The 26,579-nt window shown below is 41.6% G+C and overlaps 1 protein-coding gene across 14 annotated transcripts in view; it reads right to left on the reverse strand.

Annotated features, from left to right (window-relative positions):
- PARD3 (par-3 family cell polarity regulator) overlaps positions 1-26,579 on the reverse strand; it is a 723,581-nt gene that overhangs the window by 185,325 nt on the left and 511,677 nt on the right. For all 14 annotated transcript variants that reach the window (XM_059729155.1, XM_059729152.1, XM_059729148.1 and 11 more), the window contains one exon: positions 19,874-20,090. In XM_059729155.1, coding sequence (XP_059585138.1) covers positions 19,874-20,090 — 217 coding nt within the window. The remainder of the gene's footprint in view (positions 1-19,873; positions 20,091-26,579) is intronic.

Consider the following 26,579-nt stretch of genomic DNA (forward strand, 5'->3'; position numbering starts at 1 on the left):
GCAGCTAGCTCCCTGTGGGCTGGAGTGGGTGGAAACAGGACAGCACAGCAGGGGCAAGAGCAGGAGGAGGAGCTGCTGCTGAAGGCAGGGGGAGCCAAGCAGCACCTGGGTGGCTGCAGTTGCACTGGGAGCAGTCCCGTCAGTAAGCTGCACGCGCTAGCCAGGGCTGGCCAGTGGGGCTGGGTGGGAGTGCAGTGTAGATGGGAGTGCAGCATGGGCTGCCCCAGGCAGGAGTGGGCAGGGCTCACCCCCATGCGGAGCGCGGTGGAGGCAGCTGTGGACCACACTACCTGGGCAAGCTCTGGTGCACATGTCCCCTGTCCCTGCTCCCCACACCCCCAGCTGAAGTTTTGGTGAGTTGTTCTGCAGGGGTGAGGGGACCAGGAGATGTTGACTTGGCCCACAACAGCTCATCAAAATTCCCTATGTAGCTCATGGGCCCAAATAATTGCATCCCCGCCAGCTCTAGGCTGTGTTTTAGAATTTTGTTTTGGGCACCACTGCTCAACCAATACAGTTTTGTAATGCTTGAGAATGGGAATGACCTTTTCATCAAAAGGACACTGGGGTCTCAAAACAAATGCGTCTTAAATAAAAATCAAGCAACAAGCTTAATAAGCAGCACACCATTATGAGGCACCCTAGGACACAATAAATCAATTTGCTATATGAAAACACCCAAGAAATCCATATCATGGTCCAAATCCCAAGTGGAGGTCAATGAATAAATAAATGACAAATAAACGCATATATAAGGTTACATTGTATGTTCTAAAAAGTAAAAAAAAATTCAACTTGGAAATGAGAAGACTGATCTTCACACACTTTAAACTTCAACTTATTCATTTCAGTTTACATTAGCTGACACTCCGGCCTGAAGTATGAAAGTTACTTCAAATGTACAACATTCTCTTTGTAAAGAACTGAAAGCCAGCTTCTAGATTGTGGCATCTTTTTATGCAGCACCAGTGGGGCAAGACATTTCTAAAGCTAATCCACATACCACCTCTGATCACAGCTGCCGATATGTAGCATAGTCAGGAGTATTGGCTGCTCTGAGCTCTGGAGGCTCCTGGCTGTACTAACACAGCTTTCAGAAGTCAAAATGAGGGCTTGTCGTCTTCAAAATCAATCAAGTGAAATACCACAATCAGCTTTCTATCTAACATTTGTTTTCTCAGTGCCAATCTGTGATAAAAAGTAGGTAATAAGATATGTTGAATTCAATCCTGTTTGGAATAAACAGTATCCATTCACAGAATTGTATGCAGAACACCTGAATGTACGAGTGAGCTATTTCATTTCCAGTTACTATATGGGTGAGTCCTTAGAGTAGGTTTCACCCTGCTTTCAAACACCCTGAGGGATAAGGCCAATGTAAGGCAAGTTTTCACTATCATTCCTGTGCATTTTTCAGGTCCAGGACTGGAGCTGGTCCTGTTTTTTTTTTTTTAGAAAATGGTCCAACAGGCATTGTCCCTATTCTTTTGTTTATTAGCATGTCAATATACTTTGAGACCCCAACAGAATTGAGTTCCCAGTATGCTAGATACTGTCCATGGTAAGACAGTTAAAATAGTGTGAGAGATTTTAATAATCTCTTTGTTGACTACAAAACATATTTTCTACAGACTCCGTCAATTTTAGTCTAAAAATAATCCTTAAGATAACAAAAACTGCTTCTAGTGGCATACTGTATTCTGCATTTCAGACTTTCAACAGTATGGGTTGAAAATGAAAACATCAATAATGATACATCTTAGATTAATTATTAAATAAATGGTGCTCCTGAAATGCTAAAAGGCAATTAAACTTGCATGCTAAATAATATTAGCATACCTAGTATTTAAAAAGCTACAGGCACTTGCTATTGGGATATGTACTACATTCATGTTCTTTGTTACAGTGCCTTTTAATACAGATACAGTAAAGGCCTTACTAGCATTTATACCATTTAACCCTCTTTTCAGGGTATATCTAAACTATAAACTCTGCTTTTCAGTTGAAATGTTCTTGCTTAGCATAATTATAGAAAAAAAGTCTAAAATGTCAACAAACCCCCACATAAGCGCTCAGCAAGCCTAGAGACTACACTTTATTAGCCTAATAATAGTTTTCACTTCCAGAGTGTCCTCCTTGGCTGAGATGCTTTAGTGAGGGGTGATCCTCCCTTCAGCAGGAGGCTGGACTAGATGACCTTGTGTGTTCCCTTCTAGCCCTAACTTTTCTATTATTCCCATGATCACAGGAGCTCAAGCACTCCAAGGAACATCTATACAGTAAATATGACAGGTTGCAGGACCCTTAAAAGCAGTATGCACTGCTCAGGGTGACTCACTCCTAAACCAGAAGCAGCACAGCAATATCCATACAGGGCTTCAGTCTGGCTAATTACCAGACCAGGAGGAAGTGGTGGATGAGGTTTTCTTCAAACAGCTAACAGAAGTTTCCCAACCACAGGCCCTGGTTCTCATGGGGGACTTTATTCAGCCTGACATTTGCTGGGAGGGCAATACAGCAGTGCCCAGGCAATCCAGGAAGTTTTTGGAGAGTGTCAGGGACAACTTCCTGGTACAAGTGCTAGAGCAGCCAACTACAGACCATGCTCTTCTTGACCTGATGCTCACAAACAGGGAAGAATTGGTGAGAAATGTAGTAGTGGATGGTAACTTGGGCAGCAGTGACCACGAAATGACTAGGTTCAGGATCCTTTGGAAAGGAAGGATGAAGAGCAGCAAAGTAAGGACTCTGGACTTCAGAAAAGCAGACTGACATCCTCATGGAACTCATGGGCAGGAAAGCCAGTCTGAATGGGAGAGGAATCCAGGAAAGCTGGCCGTACTTTGAAAGAAGTCTTACTGAGAGTACAGGAACAAACCATCCCAATGTGCAGCAAGACTAGCAAGTATGGTAGATGACCAGCTTGGCTTAGCAGGGAACTCTTCAGTAAACTAAATCACAAACAAGAAGGGTTTCTACAAGTATGTCAGTAGCAAGAGGAGGATCAAAGAAAATGTGAGTCTATAGAATGGGGAAGGCAACCTTGTGACAGAGAATGCAGAAAAGACTGAAGTGCTCAATGCCTTTTTGCCTCAGTCTTCACAGGCAAGGTCAGCCTACTGAAGTACAGTCTACTGTACCTGGCAGCACAGTTTGGGGGGGAGGTGAGCAGCTCTCACTGGTAAAAGAAGGTTTAGGGACTATTTAGAAAAGCTGGCTGTGTAGAAGTCCATGGGGTAGGATGGGATGCACCCAAGGGTGCTGAGGGAGTTGGCTGATGTGATTGCAGAGCTACTGGCCATCATCTTTGAAAACTCATGGCAATCAGGAAAGGTCCTGGATGACTGGAAAAGGGCAAACAGAGTCCATATTTAAGGAAAGGAAAAAGGAGGATCCAGGGAACTACAGACCAGTCAGCCTCACCCCAGTACCTGGAAAAATCATGGACCTCAAGAAATCTGTTTCTAAGCACTTGGAAAAGAAAAAGGTGATTAGGTACACTCAGCATGGATTCACCAGGGGCAAGTCATACCTGAACAACGTGACTGCTTTCTATGATGAGATGACTGCCTCTATGGATGCGGGAAGACCAGTGGAGGACATGGTACACCTTGATTTTAACAAGGCTTTTGATATGGTCTCCCAGAACACTCTTGCATGAAAGCTAAGGAAGTATGGGCTGGATGAATGGGCTGTAAAGTGGATAGAAAACTGGCTGGAGCATCAGGCTCAGAGAGTAGTAATCAATGGTTCAATGTTTAGTTGGCAGCTGGTATCAAGTAGAGTCCCCCAGGGGTGGGTCCTGGCGCCGGTTTTGTTCAATGTCTTCATCAACAACTTGGAGGATGGCATAGAGTGCACCCTCAGCAACTTTGCAGATGACACCAAGCTGGGGGAGTAGCAGATACACTGGAGGGTAGAGCTAAGATTCAGAATGACCTGGATAAATTGGATGGTTGAGCCAAAATGAATCTCATGAAGCTCAACAAGGACAAGTACAAAGTCCTGCACTTTGGACAGAGCAATCCCATGCGCTGATACAGGCTGGGGGCTGACTGGCTGGGCAGCAGCTCTACAGAAAAGGACCTGGCGGTTACAGTGGACAATAAACTGAATATGAGCCAACAGTGTGCCCTTGTGGCCAAGAAGGCTAATGGCACACTGGGCTGCATTGGTAGGTGTATGTCAGTAGGTCAAGGAAAGTGATTATTCCCCTCTATTTAGCACTGGTGAGGCCACATCTGGAGTACTGTGTTCAGTTTTGGGGCCTCCCCCTACAGAAAGGATATGGACAAATTAGAGAAAGTCCAGTGGAGGACAAAAATGCTGAGGGGCTGGGGCACAAGAGTTATCAGGAGATGCTGAGGGAACTGGGCTTATTTAGTCTAGAGAAGAGAAGACTGGGGGTGGATATAACAGCAGCCTTCAACTGCCTGAAGCGGAGTTCAAAAGAGGATGGAGCTGGCCTGTCCTCAGCAGTGGCAGATGACAGAACAGGAGCAACTGTTTCAAGTTGTAGCAAGGGATGTGTAAGTTAAATATTAGGAATAATTTTCTCACTAGGAGGATAGTAAACACTGGAACACGTTACCCAGAGATGTTGTGGAATCTACATCCTTGGAGGTTTTTGAAGACCCAGTTAAACTAAGCTTTGGCTGGGATGATATATTTGGGCATGATCCTGCTTTGAGCAGGGGGTTGAACTAGATGACCTCCTCAGGTCCCTTCCAACCCTAATTTTCTATGATCCTGTGTTCCACCAGTAGCATGACTAACAAGACCTTGTAGAATGATGAGACATTTGCTAAACCAGGGATCCCAAACAGTTCCAAAGGCTGGGAGTCTTCAACTGAAAATGCTTCCCTGCTATGTTCTCTGAAAGTTGTGTTCCTCACCCAAGCACCATAAACCTCAAATCTCATAATGAGAGATAGGGAAGATATAGCTGCCTCCCAACCATTTCAGATTTTAAATAAGGTCACTATCACCCACCCAAGGCACTGGAGGTATGTGATTACACTGCTTGCATATTAGGAAGCAACTCATATGAAGCAGCACCATGGGGCTAAAAGTGCTGCTCCAGGGACGCAAGCTAACCATAGAAGCATGAACATGGGCCTGCCCATGGCAAAGGTTATTTACATCAAGCAATAGGCAATGTTGCTTGATGGAACCTGCCTTACATTCACAGGGAAAGTTATCCAGAGGGGGGAAATGCCCTGGGTTGCTCTGCCACCACCTGCACGCAAGGGGATCTAGAAAGCTGCTGGCAGGAGCTATTGGCCTCTTCCCACCCCTTCAGCTGCACTGCTAATGAGAAGTAAGCTCTCAGCTTCCCCTGTGTCAAAAGTTTCCCCTAACCCTTGCACAGAGCAGGAGAGACTCAAGCAAAGAGCTAGGGGAAAGAGGGAGAAAATAGCCACCAGTAGTGGCAGGGCTCAAACTCTCCCAGGACATCATATGAAGTGTTTTTGTGTATGCACTTTTCCTCTCTTCCCAGCTTGTCCCCAACCAGTAACTTTCCAAACAACTCTCCTCTCTCAAATTACTATCATGGTAAGTAAAGCATAAGGCAGGGTAGATCTGAACTTTCTAGACTAAGGCCCCTGGCAAACATCATTTTCATTAACTGACAAGTAATACCACTCAATGAGCACTGTTGTATCACGTGACCTACTTGACATTCCAAGAGAAAGCTATCCAGAGGGGGGGAAAGTATTTTAGGAAATTGCTCAGCTAGCTCTCACCAGCAAGTAGAGCTAGAAAGCTGCTGACATGGATTGTCATCCTTCTTTTCAGCTGGGCTGGGGGATCAGAAGTCAGCTGAGCTGACTTGAGAATCGTAGAAAATTAGGGTTGGAAGGGACCTCAGGAGGTCATCTAGTCCAACCCCCTGTTCCAAGCAGGACCTTCTCCAACTAAATCATCCCATCCAAGGCTTTGTCTAGACAGGTGTTGTCTAGACAGTCTACCCTGGGATGGCAGAGGACCTGACCGAACACTATCACCATGTGTGACATGCCATATGTTCAAATTAAACCTTGATAGCTACAAAAATGGTCTATATTTTTCATGTAGGAACTTTGCCACTGGTTGGCCATTTTTATTGTATAATAAATACTTTGCACATGTAACATGTCTAAATTTATTATGCATTAACCAGTACATCACACAATACATATAATGTGTCACAAACCTTGGTATTTTTGTGGCCAAGGTACCTGGCTCCCCTTTTCCCTCCCACTAGTTCTTTGCATGGGTCTCCCCTGCTCTATGCAAGGTTTAGGGGAATCGCCTCCTCACAGGGGGAGCTGAGAGCTCTCTTCTCATTTGACACCACAGCCTGGGCAAGTATAACACTAATCTCTACAGCATTAATTTATTAGAGGTATTCTTAATATTTTAATATTTTAAAATATTACAAATCATTTAAGGAAGTGCTGTCATATGTTACATCTCTAAGTTACTGTTTGGTGAAGTGATTTTTGTCAAGAATCAGTCCCATATAAGAAAGTTGCCTTTGGAGCTGTTGTTTAATTGAATGTTGACTGTACTGATAGGGCCTATTTTATGAATTAAAGTAGTTTTCTTGCCCTCCCCTCTTTTGTAATTTTGCATAGAAGCAGTAAAAGTTAATATCCCATGGAACACTACATCAATTACTGAAATGTTAGTGAACATTGAAAAGGTTTACAGCAACTTTGCAAACATACTTACCTGAGTGCCATAAAAACAATGCCACTGACATCAGTGTCAGGTCTCTTGCAGGGTATTCCAATCAGTTCTTTACACTGGTGAGATGGAGCATGCTCCACGATGCAGGAGCCACTATACAGGTTTCCCTCGCTTTATGCGGGTTCTGTATGTGCAAATTTACTCTTATGCAATGACCCTTTTTATACCAAAAATTCATTATATGCGAGGTAAATTCACTCTTACGCTATTGGTGTGTTGGAAGCGTGCAGTCAGTTGCTTTGTGCAGTGCACTGTGGGAGTGACATGCATCAAAATAGTCTCCTGTGTGGATCTGTGCTCTTCACTTGTTGTCTGCAACACGTGGTTCTGTGTTCCCATCCCCATTATGATAGTGCCCAGTGCTTGTGTGTATTGTGTGCTGTTGGTGAGTACCAAAACTGCCTTGTCAAAGTGGTAGAAATGGGTCTGGGAGCAGTACAGTCAAGGTCTTGGAACGTATCCCTACTTGTTACATTGTAAAGTGGGTTCCCTTTATGTGAATTTGAATTATGTGTTGTTATCCAGGAACACACGTAGAGCATAAAACAAAGGAAACCTGTATATGATCCTTAAAAGAAAATTTAACATATGATACATTGTATAATTCATTGCCATTTTGGAATGAAGTAATATTTAGCAAGCTGTTCCTTCTGAACAGAAAGATGAATTAGCTGAGCTTCAAGATATGCATACGGTTAAACCATGGTTTACATTTATACAAAACTGTAAGATGCTAAAGATCATCCTTGTTTCTCCAAAATTAATATAAATTGTCCAGCAATAACACCACCACCACCAACAAAAATAATAACTCAACAACGTTAGTGTTCATATTTAACAATTTTACTTTGAGATCAGTATTAGAAACATCAGTGTTTAAACTGAACCCTGTTATATTTCTCATTGTTAACCAGGTGATGTTCAGTAGGAAAAGTGATTCGGTTAAGAGATGCTCGTACAGGGGTCCCAATGCAAATCCAACTTTTTCTATTCTTTAGAGCACATAATAGATCAGGCCAGTGGTCTGTCCAGTCAGATATCTTGATGGCTACCCATCCAAAATACTTCACAGAAAGATGCATCAAATCCAATAATAAACTAGCATGGAAGTAATGAATATTTCTTCCTAATCCCCATCACTTTGCATTTAGTTTGCGGTCATGAGCATGGTTTAAATCTTGTATACATTTACATTTTAATTATTTCTTTATTTTAAATGACTATCCACATAACTGATGCTTTTTTCCAAACCTACTATGGTTTTAGCCTCCAAGAGATGTAGTGGCAATGAATATTATAATTTCATTATGAAACACAAGAAGAATTTCCTTTTTAGGTTTTAAATTTGTTGCATTTGAATTTCATTAACGATCACCTTGTCTTTGTATTATAAGAAAGGATAAACAAAAGAAAATTGCCCAATTTACCTCTTGTATACTGCTCATCATTTTGTGTGCCTTAATCATCTCTCTCTTTTTGTCGTCTTTGCAAAAAGTCAGAGATTTTCAATACCTCCTCATTTGGAAGTCTGTCTTTGATTGTAGTCCTTTTTATATCTATATTTATTTTTAGATGAGGTAACCAGAAATAAACAAAGTATTCAAAGGAAGAGCATGCCATTTATTTTTATAAAGGCATTATGGTATTTTCCGCATTATTTTCCATCTCATTGCTCTCTACCATCCAAATATTGTTTCCTCTTTTGAGCACCATTGGGCAATTAGCAGAAGTTTATACATAGCTGTTCACCAAGGCACGTAAGTGCTGTTTTCCTAAGTGGTTATTCTTCAACAATGTGCCAAAATAATTCATTTACTGATCCTGATATGGATATCTGGGGGATTCTACATCAAAAACTTTTTTACCATTCAAAAAACAGATTTTTTTTACTTGTACTTATTTTCTGTTTTAGGCAGTTTCTAATTGAAGACAACATTTTGTCTTTCTCCTCATAAGTACTCACTAGCTACTTTGTTTTCTTAATAGCTGTTTATGAGGGACTTTGTCAAAAGCTTTCTGAAAGTCTAAATAAACTATACCAAGCACATCATATCGTACTTAGAGAACTCTACACCTTTGGACAGGAATTCTAGTTGGCTAATAAATTTCCTTTACAGAAACTCTACTGGTTTGTCCCATCAGATTATGTACACTGAGGCAGTTTAACGCTATCCTTAATTATTTCAACAAATTAATGTGGCAATAATACAAGGCTCGCTGGCTAGTAACTCCCAGGATCACCCCAACACCTTACTTGAAAGATTAATACAACATTTGCTACCCTCCAGTACAACAACCAGTTTCCCTGCGCTTTCATCCATGAGGATTTCACCTAGGCCCTAAGGCTTCACAGATTGTGCACAGTATTTATAGACACTTAGACTTTTTAATTGTGCACTACTGATCTACAGGAATAATTCTGTTCATGACTTAAGGGTACACCATATAGATATTTCCTGTTCAAACAACTATTTACTATAAATGTAATGATTTTATTCCCTAACAAAAGACAAGTAAATCCTAGTAGGAGACATTTGCATTCCAACAGACTATGAATATAGATCACTGCTCATAAGAAATCAAATGCAACAGTAAGTTAAGGCTAAGTCCCTTGGAAATGGATCACCACTCCTGCAGATGTCGATTTAAGCAGCTCAACATTCAACTGCCTAATGCATGGTCAATTCCAACATTATTTTTTACATTATATCAATTTTTTTCTTCCTAACACGCACAAGGCATTCTTAATCCAGTTTCAAGAAGTTTGTTGTGTTTTAATAAAGCTATAGCATTTCTTGCAAAATCTAGATGCAACAGCCAATATTACGGATGTCCACACACTACCTGTAGCAAATTAAAAAACTCAAAAACAAAAAAAAATTAAGAACACACTGCAATGAATGTCATTAGCAGATTTTCCCCCTCAAACTTATTTTTTACTACTCAGGACAGTATTTAGTTACATGCTTTGTTAGGGACTGAACAGTTAGCAGCCTTCAATTACCACATCAGCTGCAGACCTCCTCCCCAGCTCCCCCCGCCTGCAAAAATACAAAATGAACTATTTTCTATATCGGCTAGAACTGAAATCAACTTAGAATCTCTGAACTGGCAACAAATTCTCTTACGAAAAGGTTTGCTTTACAGAGATTATAAAGTAGGTGTCGTTCTTGACACTTGCATTCTATATTCATACTGCAGGCCTGGAAAAGAAACGTTGAGGAACGTCAGAAAGGATCTTAGAAGGCTCAGCTGTCATGCTATGTGCCTTCTCTTGCTTGCTTTGCAGTCAGATACTGTGCTATAGATGTCAAAGGTTCTCTATTTAAACTCACTGACAAGCAAAGGAAGAATACTGGGAGAATGTTATCAGCTACTATGGGCTTGTCTTTGGTAACAGGTCAGACTGACACTTATTTCTGGATGTAAGAAACAAAAACCCGGATTCTATTGAAATTTAAAAAAAAAAAATACAATATATCCCCATCAGATTTACAAATTCAAGATTTACTGTGGGAAAATACAGTGGTAAGAATACATATAACAAAGCATGGTTTCCTGTCAGAATGACAAACTAGAAAGCCACATATGATTATGTTAATCTCTCATTTTAAATCCATCCTTCACAATTACACACCACTGCTTTCTGTATTTCATTTAAAAAGACAGAGAGTTTACTACCCACTTACTGTAACTGCATTCCTTAAATCACTGCCGGATTATGTGGGGTTGCTTAGTTCGCAATGAGAAATTTGCCATGCTAAGCCACATACATACACACCAATTATGCTGTAGTCATAAATAATGATAATACCTGATTTTTCAGAAGCAAGCAAAGAAATACTGTTAGGCTAAGGTGTATTTTACACAAAACAACTAATTAAAAAATGGCCATGAGAGAATGAGGAGGAGAAAGAGAAGAGAAGGTGGAACAGAAGGAGGCAGTATTGTTTGACAGACTTTTCGTGGTTTTTTTTTTTTTTAATCAAAACTTTTCATTTTATTTTCTTCTGATTAGAAAGTAGGAACTGAAGAATAAGAAAATGTTTTGATAGAGTTTTAGAGACAAAAGTCCAAGGTTATCGTCTGTAATTGGGTGATATTTACAGTTTGGCTGATTTAATTTAAAGCCACACTGTTGTTTCTGCACCATCCCAATGACTAAGAGAAATATTAATCTGGACCACAACACACTGGTCCAGACAGAACCTAGAATACACTGGCAGGTCATGAACAGGATTCACCCACCATACTTTGCGATCTTCATCACAAACAAAGTATTACCTCTTCCTTGTAGCTTGGGATATATCTACACAAGCAAAGGGAGGGAGTGATACAGAAAAGTGTCTCCGTGTGTACAAAACCTTTTTAGGATACAGCATAGCCACCATTAGCATGGTACAAGTTGTGTGCCTATAAGCACACCTGGAACAGAGTACTTAAGGTGAGCATCCAGTGTGGTACTAAGGCCACAACACACCCTTTCAGGGTCAAGTGTGCAAATCAGGCTTCACTAACTTTCCCTTGTGGGGTCCTCTGATGATGCAGATGTGTCTTTAAAAATGGATCACCTTGGAGATGCTGATAGCCTGCATTGCCCATAACGTTCTACTGTATCTGTGGTTAGTCAGATGTAAATCATGTCATAGTTATGCACAGATTTGCCACTGCTTAGCTGGTAATCAGAATGGAGTGCTAGTTCCTGGAAATTTCCACTGGCTCAAGACAAACAAGACTAATGGTTTTGAAGGAGTAGATCACTGTGAGCAAAGAATGTCTGTGGGCTGGTTCTACTCCAGATCCAGGTGATAGCGACCCTATTTAAAACTTGAAATGGTTGGGCGGCAGTTATATCATCCCTATGTCTTGTTGTGAGATTTGAGGTTTATGGTGTTTGGGTGAGGAACACAACTTTCAGAGGAAACATTTTCAGCTGAAGACTCCCAACCTTTGAAACTGGTTGGGATCCCTGGTTTAGAAAATGTCCCATCACTCTACAAAATCTTATTAGTCATGCTACTTATGGGACACAAACATCATAGAATCATAGAAAATTAGGGTTAGAAGGGACCTCAGGAGGTCATCTAGTCCAACTCCCTGCTCAAAATAGGACCGTCCCCAACTAGATCATCCTAGCCAAGGCTTTGTCTAGCCAAGTCTTAAAAACCTCTAAGGATGGAGATACCACAACCTCTCTGGGTAACCTGTTCCAGTGCTTTACTACCCTCCTAGGGAGAAAGATTTTCCTAATATCTAACTTAAACTTCCCTTGCTGCAACTTGAGACCACTGCTCCTTGTTCTGTCATCTGCCACCACTGAGAACAGTCCAGCCCCAGCTTCTTTGGAAACACCTTGCAGGTAGTTGAAGGCTACTATTAAATCCTAGCCCTATCCTGCAGTGCATCTACTACTCCCCACAGCTTGGCATCATCTGCAAACTTGCTGAGGGTGTACTCCATCCCATCTTCCTGGTTGTTCAAGGTATTGAACAAAACCAGCCTCAGGATTAACCCCTGGGGCACTCCACTGGATACTGGCTGCCACCTAGACGTTGAGCCATTGATTAATACCCGCCAAGTCCTTCGATTCAGCCAGTTATCTATCTATCCATCTTACAGTCCATTCAGCCAACCTGTACTTACTTAGCTTGCTTTTGAGAACACTGTGGGAAACCATATCAAAAACCTTGCTAAATTCAAGGTATACCACATCCACTTGTCTCCCTGAATCCACAGAGCTAGTCGTCTCATCATAGAAGGCAATCAGGCTGGTCAGGTATGATTTGCCTGAATAACCTGTCCAAAACTAACCTGACCAAACATTTTATCATTTTTTTAGTAAGCTGTCGATAGATTGGATCAACAATATGTTTTATGGTTTTGGTATTTTCCAGTTATTCTGATTTTTGTGCATTTCATAACTATTCTATTGGGTTTTTGCCAGAGTCCATGTGCAGCACTGCATTAATGTAGCTACACTGCTTCCAGTTTCAGTTCTTTAGTGTGCAAAAAGCTAGCTCAGATTGCCTCTGCATAGTGCTGCCTTGCAATATACAGATATACACATACACTGATTCTTCACATGCACCCTACTTAAAGGTCAGAATATTGTTGGTGAACAAAAAGAAGAAAGAATATATCAATTATGGAAGATAATTACTATGTATTCTTGCATATCATATGCCCCGCCCCCAAACCCACATGCCCTGTTTCTGGAAGGCAGAATGCAGATATGGTTTTTTGTTTTGTTTTTTTACCAGCATTATAGCTTACTACATGCAGCACCTCACTTGTCCTCAGCCAGCTTCCTGGCTATTTTACGCAAAAGTTCGTGCTAATTTTTCACAACTACTGGCAATTTAACAGTGGTTATTTAACGTTTAACACTCCTTCCCACCACAGTGCTTGCTGGCCCAGAGAGGTGGCAGCCATTTTAACACAGTATCTCCATGTTTCTAGTCCAGCAAAGAATATCAGGATCTCCACTTAAGACATGCACCCTAATTCTGTAGAGCTGATTTTTGGGAAAAAAAGCTGTATAATATACGTGTAAATACAGTATTAATAAACCACAGAATAGCTGAAATCCCAACCACAACTTCTGAATGAGGGTTCCTCCTACTCTACATTCAGAAGGAGCTCCTTTCAAGCTAGTTTCAAATCTTTTACAGAAACAACAACAACTTCATTTTTGATTTGCTTTTCATTTCTTTTTAGACAACCTGAGAAGCAAAACTAAATGAAAAACATGGTATAGGCATCACAGCCAGGAAGCTATGGAACAAACAAGAGTCATCTGTATGTGCTATTTTCCCAAATGTTCAGTCAGAGGTCTCAGATGGCTAATGTGGTTGAAATGTGTAATTCAAAGCTACAAATAATATATTTATGAATCTGGACATGTTCAATGCACTCTGGAAGCTGCTGTGCAAAAAAAGACAACACTATATCTGATTTCAGCTAAACAAGGTTTCAAACTAAATTATCTATTTCCTCTTGCAGAACTGGATGAAACAACACTGCAAGGCTCCCAGTAATCATTTTAAATGTAATTGTAGGATTAGATTTTAATGGTAATACACGAATATTGTATTTGCATTGGCTTTCCAATGCAACAGTTTACCCATCTGTATTCCACAACAGCCCAGAGATGAGTTGAAGGGGCTGGCATTGTATGCTTAGTGCTCTCCACTGCCATAAATGCTATAGGTCAGTAGGGACTATAGCCCCAAATACTGCAAGTGTTTATTCACTTGCTTAGCCTGAAATGCCTGCTGTACTCCCATAGGCATCACTGGAACACACACACACACACACACACACACACACACACATCCTGAAAGTTGAACTGGCACATGTTTGCAGAATTACAGCTTTAATTCTCATGCAGGCAAATGTAATTAATCTATATCATAACATCCTTACCTATAGTTGTTTCATAATTATATAATATTCACTTAATGAAAATTATCCAAAAATAATACAAAAACATTCTATAAAAACAATATGAATAGTTTTTTTGCATAAATCTGATGTAGGAATACTCAATGGATTTCCCTGTAACACTTAAAAAAAATCCTTTTCCTCAATTACCCAACACAATGTCAAATACACCTTATCTTGGTATCTGAGCTTCTTCTCATCCCTATAAATAGTGATGGCTACTTGCATTCAGATCATATAATGCTGTTTTTTTCCTTATTAATTATATTTTAGCAAGAACTTGGCTTCACTACTACAAGAATCTAGAAACTGACTTTTTTCCAAACATTGTCTGTCCCAGTATAGAATACAGTTTAGTATTATCTAACTTGGATTACGCATCGTGTCCCTTACTGTTCTCTTCCCTTGCATCATGAAATTGAAGATTTATGCTTCCTTCTTCAGACAGGTTGCTGCTGTCTGCTTGCTAAGCCCAACCCTACTGTCATGATGACTCCTAGGAGTGTTGCCATTAACTTCCCTGGAAGAAAGATTAGGCCCATAAAATGCATTTAAAATGTGCCATATCACTTCTTTACATGAGGATGTCACTACGTTACAGAACCATGACTCATTACAGAACCTCCAATCTGGGGCTTAATTTTCTCCAGTGGTTGAGACACTGAGACAGCCTATAAGATCTGGGACTGTCCTGGCCAATCCAGGACATATGGTCACTTTAACTATATCAAACTTGGTGCCCTTCAGAGCAGCATGGATGTAGTAAGAGTCTTTAATGTTTCCCAGGGTAAACAGTATAACGATGTCATAACTTAAATTAAAGGAATTAAGAACAACCTTAAAATGTTCTGTGTTACATCCTGCACTCCCTGCTCTCATTTTCACAAGTAAAAGTACACTGCACATCACAGGACAAAAAAATTGCGCAAACAGTTCTCCTTCTGGAGAGAGGAATGGATGTAGAAGCCCACATAGCAAACCTGGCTCACTGCTTAATGTGTAAGTGTGCGCTCACAGATATCATGGTGAGGGATATAGTACAAGAACTCCTACAGAATAGGACAGCATGAACCAGGCTAACAAGACTATCCAGTGTTGAACTTAGATTTATCATATTTGCAGAAATATAAATCTCCTGAAAACAACCCACAAAAGATTAAATATATCTTTTTCATTAACTAGTTGCTGAACAATTTTTTTAAAAGAATATTTGGACAAGGATATATATTTTTATAATCTTATAGTGCCAGTTGTTCAGGCATTTTTAATACAGGAAAAGCCAGAAAAACAGACTCATTTAGCAACAATTATTCATCCAGCTTGCACACACAGCTTCAGAAACTGATTCTTTAAATTTTTCATATTTCAGTTACTGTGGCAACCAAGGCAAGCTTTTTTGTTGAATATAGTTCCAAACTTGTATTACTACCCTGTACTTAACAGTGAGCCTGGATGTAAAAAGAACAGCTCTGAATGTGAGGGTGATCTGTTGCTTCACTGACCATCTTGGTTCATTTGGCTAATCCTCCCTCGTTGCTCCATATTTGTCCTTCTGCATTCTCAGTCAAAGAGAATAACCACCCTAAATAGAGAGGCACCATTTTGTTTTGTCTACTGTACAGCACTAATCAGGAAGAGAAGGTAGATGAAGTTTTTTTTAAACAGCAAACTGAAGGATCCAACACAAGAGACTAGGCACTTGTGCAGGATTTTAATTCCCCATAATATCTGCTGTGAGGGTAACATTAGTGTGCAGACAGGAGGAGGCTCTTTTGGATTTGCTGCTTACTAACCAATGGAAAAAATTAAACCGTTTATTTATGACTCTAAACTTGCTGTAGAAATCATAAGGGGAATCTTTGGAAATAATGATTCTGTGCTGAAGAAGGAGAAATGTAACCTATGATCTCTAGTGGGAGTTTGCATCTTACACTGCAATTTAATGAAGAGCCCAGTACCAAATCTTTAGATTTTAATTGAGGCGAAGCAGCATTATTTTTGCACATTATGTAGGCCCCAGTTTATGAGCTGTCAGTTTGCATATAGACAATAAAAAGCCCCTTGGCTAAATACAGACACTGAAATAAAGCGTCAGTAAGCAGGAATTCCATCCCACAAGTGTTCTTGCACATACAGCCTAATGAAGAAAGATTATCTTAAGGGTATTAAAAAGAAGGAAGGAAGGAAAAGAAAATGAGAAATATGAAGAATCAGAGAGAGACAATAAAGCACTATGAGATGCGCTAAAATACCCAACCCCTGTGGATTAAATATTAAATATTACCAATACTAAAGGTGTCATTCTTATTTATCATCACATGTGCTACGTGACTAGTTATTTGATAACTCTAAGCAACATTAGATGCCCAAAACATAAAGCAAGTTGTAGGAAGACTTAGCATCTTAAAAATACAGCCAAGGCCACTACTCAAAAAATGCTTTAAGAAAGCTTTCAACAAAGCAGGTCGAACAGTTGTAATGCTGAATGATCAAGAGACAAGAGGTTTGAGAACCCTTCTCAATACCCAAATTACTATTGTTTTCAAATAAAAAGTTGTATACTTTGCTTATTGCACCAATAAGTTTAATGTTAGACTGTTGGGTTGTTTTAGTCAGGGATGACCCTGCCTTGAACACAGGGCTGACCTACAGGACCTCATGAGCTCCCTTTCAGCCCTATTTTCCTAAGATCCTACTAAAAGCACCATTACTTTTCATTTCTTTAGCACAGAGGTCCTCGAACCCCAGCCCACAGGTTAGATATGGCCTGTGGAGCCATGTCATCTGGTCCACAGGGCTCCTCACACTCCAAAAATTTGGTGGCAAGGGAACAGCGGCAATTTATTGCTTCTCTCCTACTGTCAAATTCGGGCCTATGTGGAGCCCCACTAGATGGATACCATGGCCCTGTACACTAGATTGGGCATGTCACAGAGATGACTGGGGCAGTGTGGGGCTGGCTGTGGGGGTGGGGGGGGTGCAGCATGAGGCTAATCGGGGCAGCGGGGAGCAAATGAGGGGAAGGAGACTGAACAGGACTGCACAGGGCTTATTGGAGCAGCAGGAGGTCCAATCTTGTCACATGGAGCTAGGCAGAGGTGGTGCAGAGCCCAATCCTGGCATGTGGCGCTGGGCAGTGATGAATCAGGGCTTGATTCTGGAGTTCAGGGCCCAATGTGGCCCACAGAGCCAAACATTTGAGCACCACTGCTTTAGCAGGTTCTATCTGAAGACCTCAGAGCAACATAGATACATTAAATCTTTAGATTCTGATCCTATGACAACTTGCAGGAGCCCCTCTCTCTCTATAGTGTGGGGAACAAACACACTCTAGATCCTGGAGAAAATCCAGACTGCATGGGTCTCTTGGGTCCATGGAACCACCAGCAACTGAGAAGGGGCCAGGTCTGGTTCCAGGGCCAGAGATGTTGATCTACATTAGTGGGGCAGCACAGGTCAAAGGGTGGGACCAGCAGGGCAGGGCAGGAATCAGGTGGCAGCATAGGTCAGGGAATCAGGCAGCACCAGGGCAAGTGAGGACAGTAGCTGCATAGCCCTTGCTCAAACCCCTGCCACTGATGGCCATGTCCACTGGGGTTCAGGAACCACAAATTCAGCAACTGGCCATGCCCCACTGGCCATGCCCCCCAACTTCTGGAGTACCAGTGGGCTGGCTGAAATGGTTCCATGGACCAGATCTGGCCTGTGGGCTATGTTTAACACTTGCTCTATAGAACTCTTTGAAAGCGAGTGGTCGACTATGTACTGTAATATCAAGGCCTCTGCTTCACAGGACCTCTGAGAAGCATAGCACTGTGTACAAATACCATTTGTACCATCACTTTATAGATGAGAAAGCTCAGGAACAAAGAAAAGCCTTCCTTTTTAAGTGCTTTGCTGAGCCTCATACCTGTTCCTTATTATTTCAAGGGGTGCTACTTATTTTACTTCCCACACTACCTACAACCCTTATATGGTGGAAAGTGACTTACATCACAAATAAACATCATGAAATGGGAGTCTGTAGAACGAACTTACACTAAAGCAAAAATCCCAGTGCATTTTAAGTCTTCTACATGAATAATTTTGTCCCTCCATGTCTGCTACACCATACATCCAAACGAGGATACTGAGCGGGACGTGCATTGCAGGGCCCCAAAACACCTCAGTGGGATGGCAAATATACCCAATTTCCACTTCTACTGCTTTAACTATGAGATTATCCCTGCACTGTAGTATGCACTTTTGAATAAACATTTCTGTGAATGATAATTAACTAAACTTAAATAAATTCTTTGTAGAATAAGTGTAACAAATAGCAAATTAATTGAGCTAAATTGAAGCTCTATTTGTACCTTTTCATGACAGACTCACTATTAATGAACACTTAAAATGATACTCTGCCTCAAAGTTAAATTTGAATAATGACTCACTGTATATACAAAAGAACAAACAGTAACTTAACAATCCTCTGTCATAGAAATATATTTACCCTTGCCAGAAAGAAGACTTAACTTCCTTTCTTCCCTTTCCCCATAACAAAGTTCTCTCAAAAGTTTATAAAAATCACTATTGAGAATTGTGTTCCAGGCTGTGATGGATTCCATTTTTTAAAACAGCTATCAGACCTGTATTTATTCACTGGGTGAATGCTTCAGTCCTGCTTTGGCCTCTTTTGGATGGGCACAAGTACAGGACTGGTGTACAGTTTTCCAGTTGGAGGAGAGTTCTTTCACTGCATAAACAACATTTTTGGTGTTTGTTTGTTTTTAATTTTGTGTCTTGGTTCAAATCACTTCCAGATTCTATCGACTGAGCAGAGCTTAATCTTTCAAGCCTGTGTGGCACTATTACCAGCAAGTATCCTGCCTCCCAGACTCTTCAGCCTATGGCTTTAGATACTCCATTATCCACAGTAGGCATCCTGCATGCAAGGCCCAAGCCTGTAGGCCTTGGAATTCAGATGCTCCCTAATCTCACCTATCCCTAGCTAAAAGGCAAAAGGAGCAAGCTAGAGAGAAAGCCCAAGAGCAATCCCCCATCACTATAAATTGTGTAGCCAAGATCCTCACTTTTGAAGGCATTTGTAGGCACTTGCAGGGGTGCCTGCCCACAGTGCAATGGACAGGTCTCTACCGTCTAACTACACCATCTCATTCAAGGGCAAGAAGAAGGGTATCTTCTGTGCCAGGTAACCACCTGGGCTGAAAACCACCTCATGGTGGTAACCCCTGCCAGGTGGACAGGTGTCACTATAGTCTTCCAAGGACCCTCTGGTGAGCTCTGGTACAGGGTGCAATGCCTATGCCACAAAGGCAGGGGAGGGTGGGTTCATATCATATAGCACTGTGGCGAAACCAAGCAGCACAGCGGCCCGCAAGCTGCCAAGAGAGCTGCTATACTTTAGAGGCCCCGCAAGGCTCTTCAAGTCATGTTGAAGGGCTATGACAGCTCTTAGAGCATTCACAAAAGTGACCTTAGCTCTGCCTCCAACAGGCTGTGAATTGTTTTGCCCCTCTCAGAAGAACTGCAGTGAATCTATTCATTGGATGGAGAACATAGTATGGTGCTATAAAGACTTTAAAAAAATCTTTTGTACAGCAGGTAGTCTTCAGGAGCTACCATAGTACAAATAACCAAAACATGAAATGCCATTCTGTAATATTGTTATAAACTCTGATGGTATAGCACTTACCTGAACATATCTCCCAAGCCTTTCAACATTCCTTTCTTTGCCTTGATTTTATCCTTCTCTTTATCTCGGTCTTTCTTCTTATCCTTCCCAGCTTTTCTCCTGTCCCCCTTATCTTGGCTTCCATTCATCTGTCTCTCTAGTGAGTGAGATGGCTGGTCACTTGCTGTGGACACAGATTCTCTACCTGATCTTGAACTCTCCTCTGTGTCTTCCTCCACTAAAAGAGTGAAGAAAAGAATGTTAATGAAAAAGGTTCAAACAAATGATAGGAATTTTTTCAGCAGGACATGTACATTACAATTAGGTAACCATGAAGAAAGTAACTCATTTGTTAAGTGTTTAGTTGCCTAGCAACACATGCGGTTTTAGATGTCCACTGGGATCCTGGAATGGGGATAGGCTTCCCATTTCCTTTAGGTCCCTGGGTGGGATCCCAAGGTCTTGCAGCTGTCAGTATAGAGGAAATCAATCTACTCTCCCCTCCCCACTCCTGCCCATCTAGCACTTGCAAACCCATGCTTTGGGCTTCCTGATGGCGCAGTGGCTCTATTTGGATCTGATCTCTGATCCTAATGATCACAACTCCTGCTATGCACGTGTAGCATGGCAAGAGGTGTCACTGTTGGGATCATGGGTCAGACCCCATGGCCCTATTAAATGAATATTTGCCAACCCCCTTACAACATGTTATAGTTTTATCCCTCCAAAGAATTTTCACTGGTTGAGACAAAGACCCTAGAGGTTCTAGGGCTCTATAATGTAGAATGGATAATAGGGCTGTGCAAAGCTTTGGTAGCCGATTCGATTCAGAGGCAATTCGGTCCGATTTGGTGGCCAAATCTCTGAATCCGAATTGAAATCAGGAGACCCGTTACAAGGTCCGAATCAATCGGGAGCCTCCAAATTGATTCAGAGAGATACAGCGCCGATTTGAATATTTGGCCATAGACTAAACAGGCAGCAGTCCTTGACCACACTGGACACAGCTGCCTCCACCTGGTAAATCTGTTGTGGTGCATGGAGGGAAGGGGCGTGGGGGTGGCAAATGAATGTCCCCACAGCAAGGGAGGGATTGGGGCTGGGACAAGATGCCCAGCCAGGGCGGGGTGGCATGGAACTTGGGGAGGGGGGCTCCCGCCACTATGTGCCACCAGTCCAGGAGGGCATGGGAGTGGGAGTGTGCCCCCAGATCTGTGTGAGGCAGGCTGCGCTCCGAGAGGCTAGCCCCAGCAGCCTGCCACTGGCCTGCACTCCGCAGGGCGGGCAGCCTCTGGGCCACATACCAGGTGGCTAGCCCCAACTGCCCACCACCAGGCTGTGCCCCATAGGGTGGGTGAAGCCAGCCACAACCCGGAGCATAGCTGTGGCCCTGACTCCACCCACCCCACGGAGCACAGTGAAGCAGGAGCTATGGGGGGCTGCAGCCACCCTAAAATTCCTCATAGCACCTGCCACCGGCCCTGCCCCGATCCAGATGCACGTGGCTGCCCCCATACCCTGCCACTGCTCGCCCAGCCAGGGCTAAGCCATGGCTTCTCTGGGAACCGTGGGGAGGCTGGAGCAGCTTTTGCTGCTATGTACTGCTTGTCTGAGGCAGCGAAGCGGCACCATCCCACACCTCCCTGCCCCAGTTTAACAAGCCATGGAAGGTCATAGCCCCTGCTTCCAGTGTTTACCACTGCCTGTTCGGAGCGCAGCCCAGCCCAGACCACTCAGATCTGAGGGCATACGCCTGCTCCCATGACCTCCCAGACCAGGGGTGAGAGCCACTGGAGGACCCACCAGAAAAGCAGCTCCCGGACGGTGGCAGCCAGTGGCAGGAGCCCTCCTCCCCGAGTCCTGCTCCCCCCCAAGATGGGCAGCTTGTCCCAACCCCAGCCCCAAACCCTCCCTCGCTGTGGGGCCATTGATCTGCCCTCCCACCCATGCCCCTTCCCTCCCCCCACCACAACAAACTTACCAGCTGAAGGCAGCTGTGTCCAGTGTGATCAAGGACTGCTGCCTGTTTAGTCTATGGCCGAATCTCCGAATCGGCGCGGGATCTTCGAATATGATCCAGCCAAATCAAATTGGGACAGTGACTCAGATCACCAAATTGAATCACTGTCCCTCTGAATTGGCTGAATCTGAATCCAAATTGAATACTTATTGCTTCGGATAATAGGGTTCTATAACGTAGAATGGATAAGACCTTGCAAGACTACATGACAAAATAAAAAATGATGGTATACATAAGTCTGTGTTTCTGTGTATTTCTAAATGAGTCTTCAGTCAGAGATTGCAAAAGTTTCCAATGGATTAATAGGAAAGAACCCAAACCATTTAATCTATTGGGGCCAAAATAACTGCATCCCTGCAAGCTCAGAGTAATGTATAACACTACATTCCTGGAAAAATTGTGCTGGCCAGTACCTCAAATACTTTGAATTATGTTTACATGAAAAAGCAAACGATTTGCATCTTCCTATACTTTGCTGAAACAGCCACACTGCAAAATAGTGATTAGCACTGTCAACCCATACAGTGTGTTATTTTCTGGACCTGAAATAAACTGATGAGTTTTAAATTCATTTTGGCAGTGTAGAAACACTGAAGTTGTTACAACCTATATAAGAGCTGAAACCGAGGGGAAAAAGATAAGAAATTCCCACCACTTCATTCCTTCACTAGATGTGGCTTGATCATGGCCCATAAGAGTCATGAAGGCACAGAGGAAATGTATAGCACCAGCAGACTCTCCTTATGCTTGAAGAAGGATGTTTGTACCTGAAAACTCGCAAAGAACAAGTTTTCCAAGCATTTAGTTGGTCTAATAAAAGATATCACATTTACCCAAAGAATCTTGTCTGCTTATGAAGGTACAGAAACAGTTTTGGGCTTATTGTTGTTATCTGTTGCTAAAGTTTCAAAGACTTGACTGCAGATCGCTGAGCAGTTTGCAGTTCTTCTGTAAGACCACAACACTTGGGCTGGGCCATCTGATTTGCACTGGATTTGTTCACCAAACATTTAGAACTTTAAAAATATCTCACTCATCCAAGAACAGAAAACAAGCATAGTCCAGGAGCCGTATTTGAGGCCAAACATATTTGAGAACATTTATTTCTGAATCAAAACTAGAGCTTTGGAACCTAAGCCGTCAGAAAGAACAGAAGGGTTCCATCAGAATCATGTTTTTAACTTGTCCATTGTAGATCCTAGGAGTTAATAAAGATCATGGCTAGGGGTAGACATTACACATAAACCAGTTTAAGTGATCAGAAACTGGTTTAAACCTGTAACAGAACAGATGTTCAGTGCACATAAACCAGTTTGAAAATGGCTGAAACCAACTGGAGATAAACCTGATTGAATGTAGTATCATACCATAACTGATTTGGGTCAAACCAGTTTGTGCAATGTCTGTCCCAGACCCCTGGCAGTAAAATCAGGCTGCCCCAGCATCCTGACATGCTCTCTGGGCTGGGCAGAGCTCTCTGCTCCATAGCAGGGCTGGCCCCTCCACTCTGCTCCCTGGCTGCAGCTCCAGAGACTGGAGCTGCTCCTGCTCTCCCCGATGAGCAGGAATTCCCCCCTCCCCTGTGCCTTGCTGAGGAGGTGTCTGTGTACTTGCTAGCAGACCACATGCTGGCTATTGTCCATGCTGAATCAACAGGCAGAATCAACAAGTAGCTGGTAATATCCCTCTGTTTTCTTAACTGAGTGATAAACACTGTTATAAGTTCCCTACTGGGCTAATCAGAGCATCCTGACAGGGCCTGGGCACACCCGTCTCAGGTCAGCTCAGTGCTGTGGAAGGAAGGGAGGGCTGCTCTCGCGTCCCCCGGCTTCCAGTCTGAGTCACTTCAGGCATGCCTGCATTTCCGGGATGTCTGCCATATTACAAAACTGATTCAGCCTAGCCAGGTTAAACTAACCTGCAAAGATTGAATCAATTCAGGCTCAGGTTTTTTGAATGTCTATCCCTAGCCTATATGATTCTTCAGTTGTAGGTGCACTTTCATTTTTGCACTTTTTTTTTTTGCACAAAAAATTAAACAGGAATCTTCTCATATACATATCTACAATAGTAATTTTAGTGTAGTGGTGTTTACTAACAGAAATGGAACTCAGTGATGTACTTGATTATGAAAAGTGTAGCATTAGACATAGAGGACCATATTTAAAATTAGCCTTTAATGTTCACTGCATAAAAATTTGCACCTGAAATCTGTTGCTGGTGCAGACAGTTATACGATCTGTGACTGCAAATGAACAAAATAGTAAAACAATTTAAATCTGACAAATAAAGGAGTCATGGATTTCTTTAGTTATATTTGCTAGAATTTTAAAGATGAATGAATTCTGACCTATGGTTTTTCATACTCAGAATAATCACACATTACATTAATCCTAAACATGTATTAAAGGGATTGTACTACACTAAGTTGCTAAACATCTTGTCATAACAATGCATCCCCCTTTATTATTTATTTTGCATATTCTATAGAGATAATATTGCTTTCTTTCCACAGCAGCTCTGCAATCAATATTTTTCTATCAGGCTTACAGTTGTTTGCCTATGATTAACTTCTTAGTCTGCACCACACCCTACACTGTGCCTTGCAAACTAGGATACATTTTCCCTCATGGCACATTGCAATAAGTGGATTTCCAGGTTTTAAAAAGGCATGACACAAAGAAACTAGTTTCTATGTTATGTAGCACAGTCATTCAGCAATTAACATCTACCTAATTACTAGTGTTTAGAACAAATGCAAATGTTAGCCAATTAAAATTCAAGCCCAAGCTACAAATGAAACTTCTAATTTTTCTCAAGTTGCAGTAATGACATTAGGTTACAGGAGAAATATAAAAGAGATTTTTTTTTTCCTTTCCATTTGGGCCATATCAGGGAAAAATTAACTCAGGATATGCTAGACCATCAATGTAAGCTGAAAGACCAAAGTCATTTCACAAACCACAATGTGTTAAAGAGATCTACAAAGAAGGTATTGTGAAGCTATTCTCCTAATTAGGCCATAAAGTATAAAAGAGACACAAGAGAAATTGAAGCTACTTAATGTGAAGCTGTTTCATAACTCAGCTTCTAGACTACTTATTGTGATATTTAATGCAACTGTAGGTTCTAGCAATTAAGAGTCAACAAAGATTAGAAAGCTTTGCCAATTTCTCCAGATTCAAATGACTTGTTCTAAGACAATACACCAGAGATAGACGTTTTGCTCCTAGTCAGCTATTCCAACCATTAAAAAAAACAAGCACAGTGATTCTCATGAACTAAACACCCACACGACTCTGCCACTGTTATCTGATTATAGCCATTACAACACAGAAGAATCCTTATCAAATCTCTTTTAAAATGTTTTCATAGAATTGGACATTTCCATCTGTTTTCATACTATTTTTAACTATTTGAATAAAATATTGTTTCAAGGAGAGAAATTATATTCAAAAGAGAAGCCCTTTATCACATACAGTATCTCCATAGTTCAAGTCTTTTCTTCAATGTGATGATCACATGTTAAAAATTACTTCATAAATGCAACTCAGTGCTATTGTTTTGCTAGTCCAACAAGGGCCACTAAGTGGCAGGGAAAAGCAATCATACTTCTAAAATGTTTGGAAGAGAAATAGGAAAAATTTCAAGCAAAACATGAATACACACTCTTAAGGCAGCAGCAAACTGGCTACCACCAAGTTGCTTGAATTTCGTAATGGGGACAAGTAACATTTATTTCAAACAATTATAAAACATAATTATAATTTAAATTTGAATATAACTTAAGTACAATTTAAATATAATTTTAAAAACTTAGGGCACAGTTATGGCAGTAGCGAGACATTTAACAGTGGTGCTAAAATAGCTGTTCAGGAGCGTCCAAACTTTGACCAACTGCAGACCTCATTTGGCAAGTCCCCTGGAACATGAAGAGATCTATAATTTACATAAAATGGAAAAGATTGCAATCAAATGCAACATTAAGATCATTACAAACCCCTCAGAAACAAGATCCCAAGATAAGATGTTCCACTCTGTTCCAAGCATAGTATGGCTGGTTAGACTCAACTGTTCTTACCCTCAATGGCAAGAAGGGAAACCACAAGCTGTACTGTATAAAGTCTAGGAGGTGAACTTTGGCAATTCAAATATTTTTTTCTATTGTTCAGATACTGACAATACTATGACAATTTCTGAATCACTTAAGAAGATGTGATATTTGTGCTATTAAAATCACTTGAAGGCAGCACTATGAGATGGTATTTCGTACGTTTTACAAAGTTTTAGGAAACAAAAATATAAGATTACACCCAGTCCTGACCCAGGTACACAAAGACTGGCAATTGTGTAAAAAGCCCACATTATTTGCCAGACACTGTGAATTGACTGGGCCCAAACCAACTTCTGTTCCCTTGTGAGTGTAAGATTACTGTATGTCTGTATGTATGAGTCTCCTCAAACTGGATAAGCGGTTGAGATAGGTTGGTACACATGGACCTGCTGTGTCTTCTCCTTATGCCAGCCAGGTTGCCTGGCTTGCATAGGGTGAATATATTTGACTAAGAAACGCATACTGCACCCATCCAAAAGGATATAGTAGCAGCCATATGCATTTCCGTACCTCACACAATCAAGTCAAAGTAACAGGTTCAAAACCTCTCACAATATTATGTCAAGCCTACACAATCTAGAAAATGTTTAATG

This window comes from Alligator mississippiensis, chromosome 5, assembly GCF_030867095.1.
Source record: "Alligator mississippiensis isolate rAllMis1 chromosome 5, rAllMis1, whole genome shotgun sequence".
Taxonomy (NCBI): domain Eukaryota; kingdom Metazoa; phylum Chordata; order Crocodylia; family Alligatoridae; genus Alligator; species Alligator mississippiensis.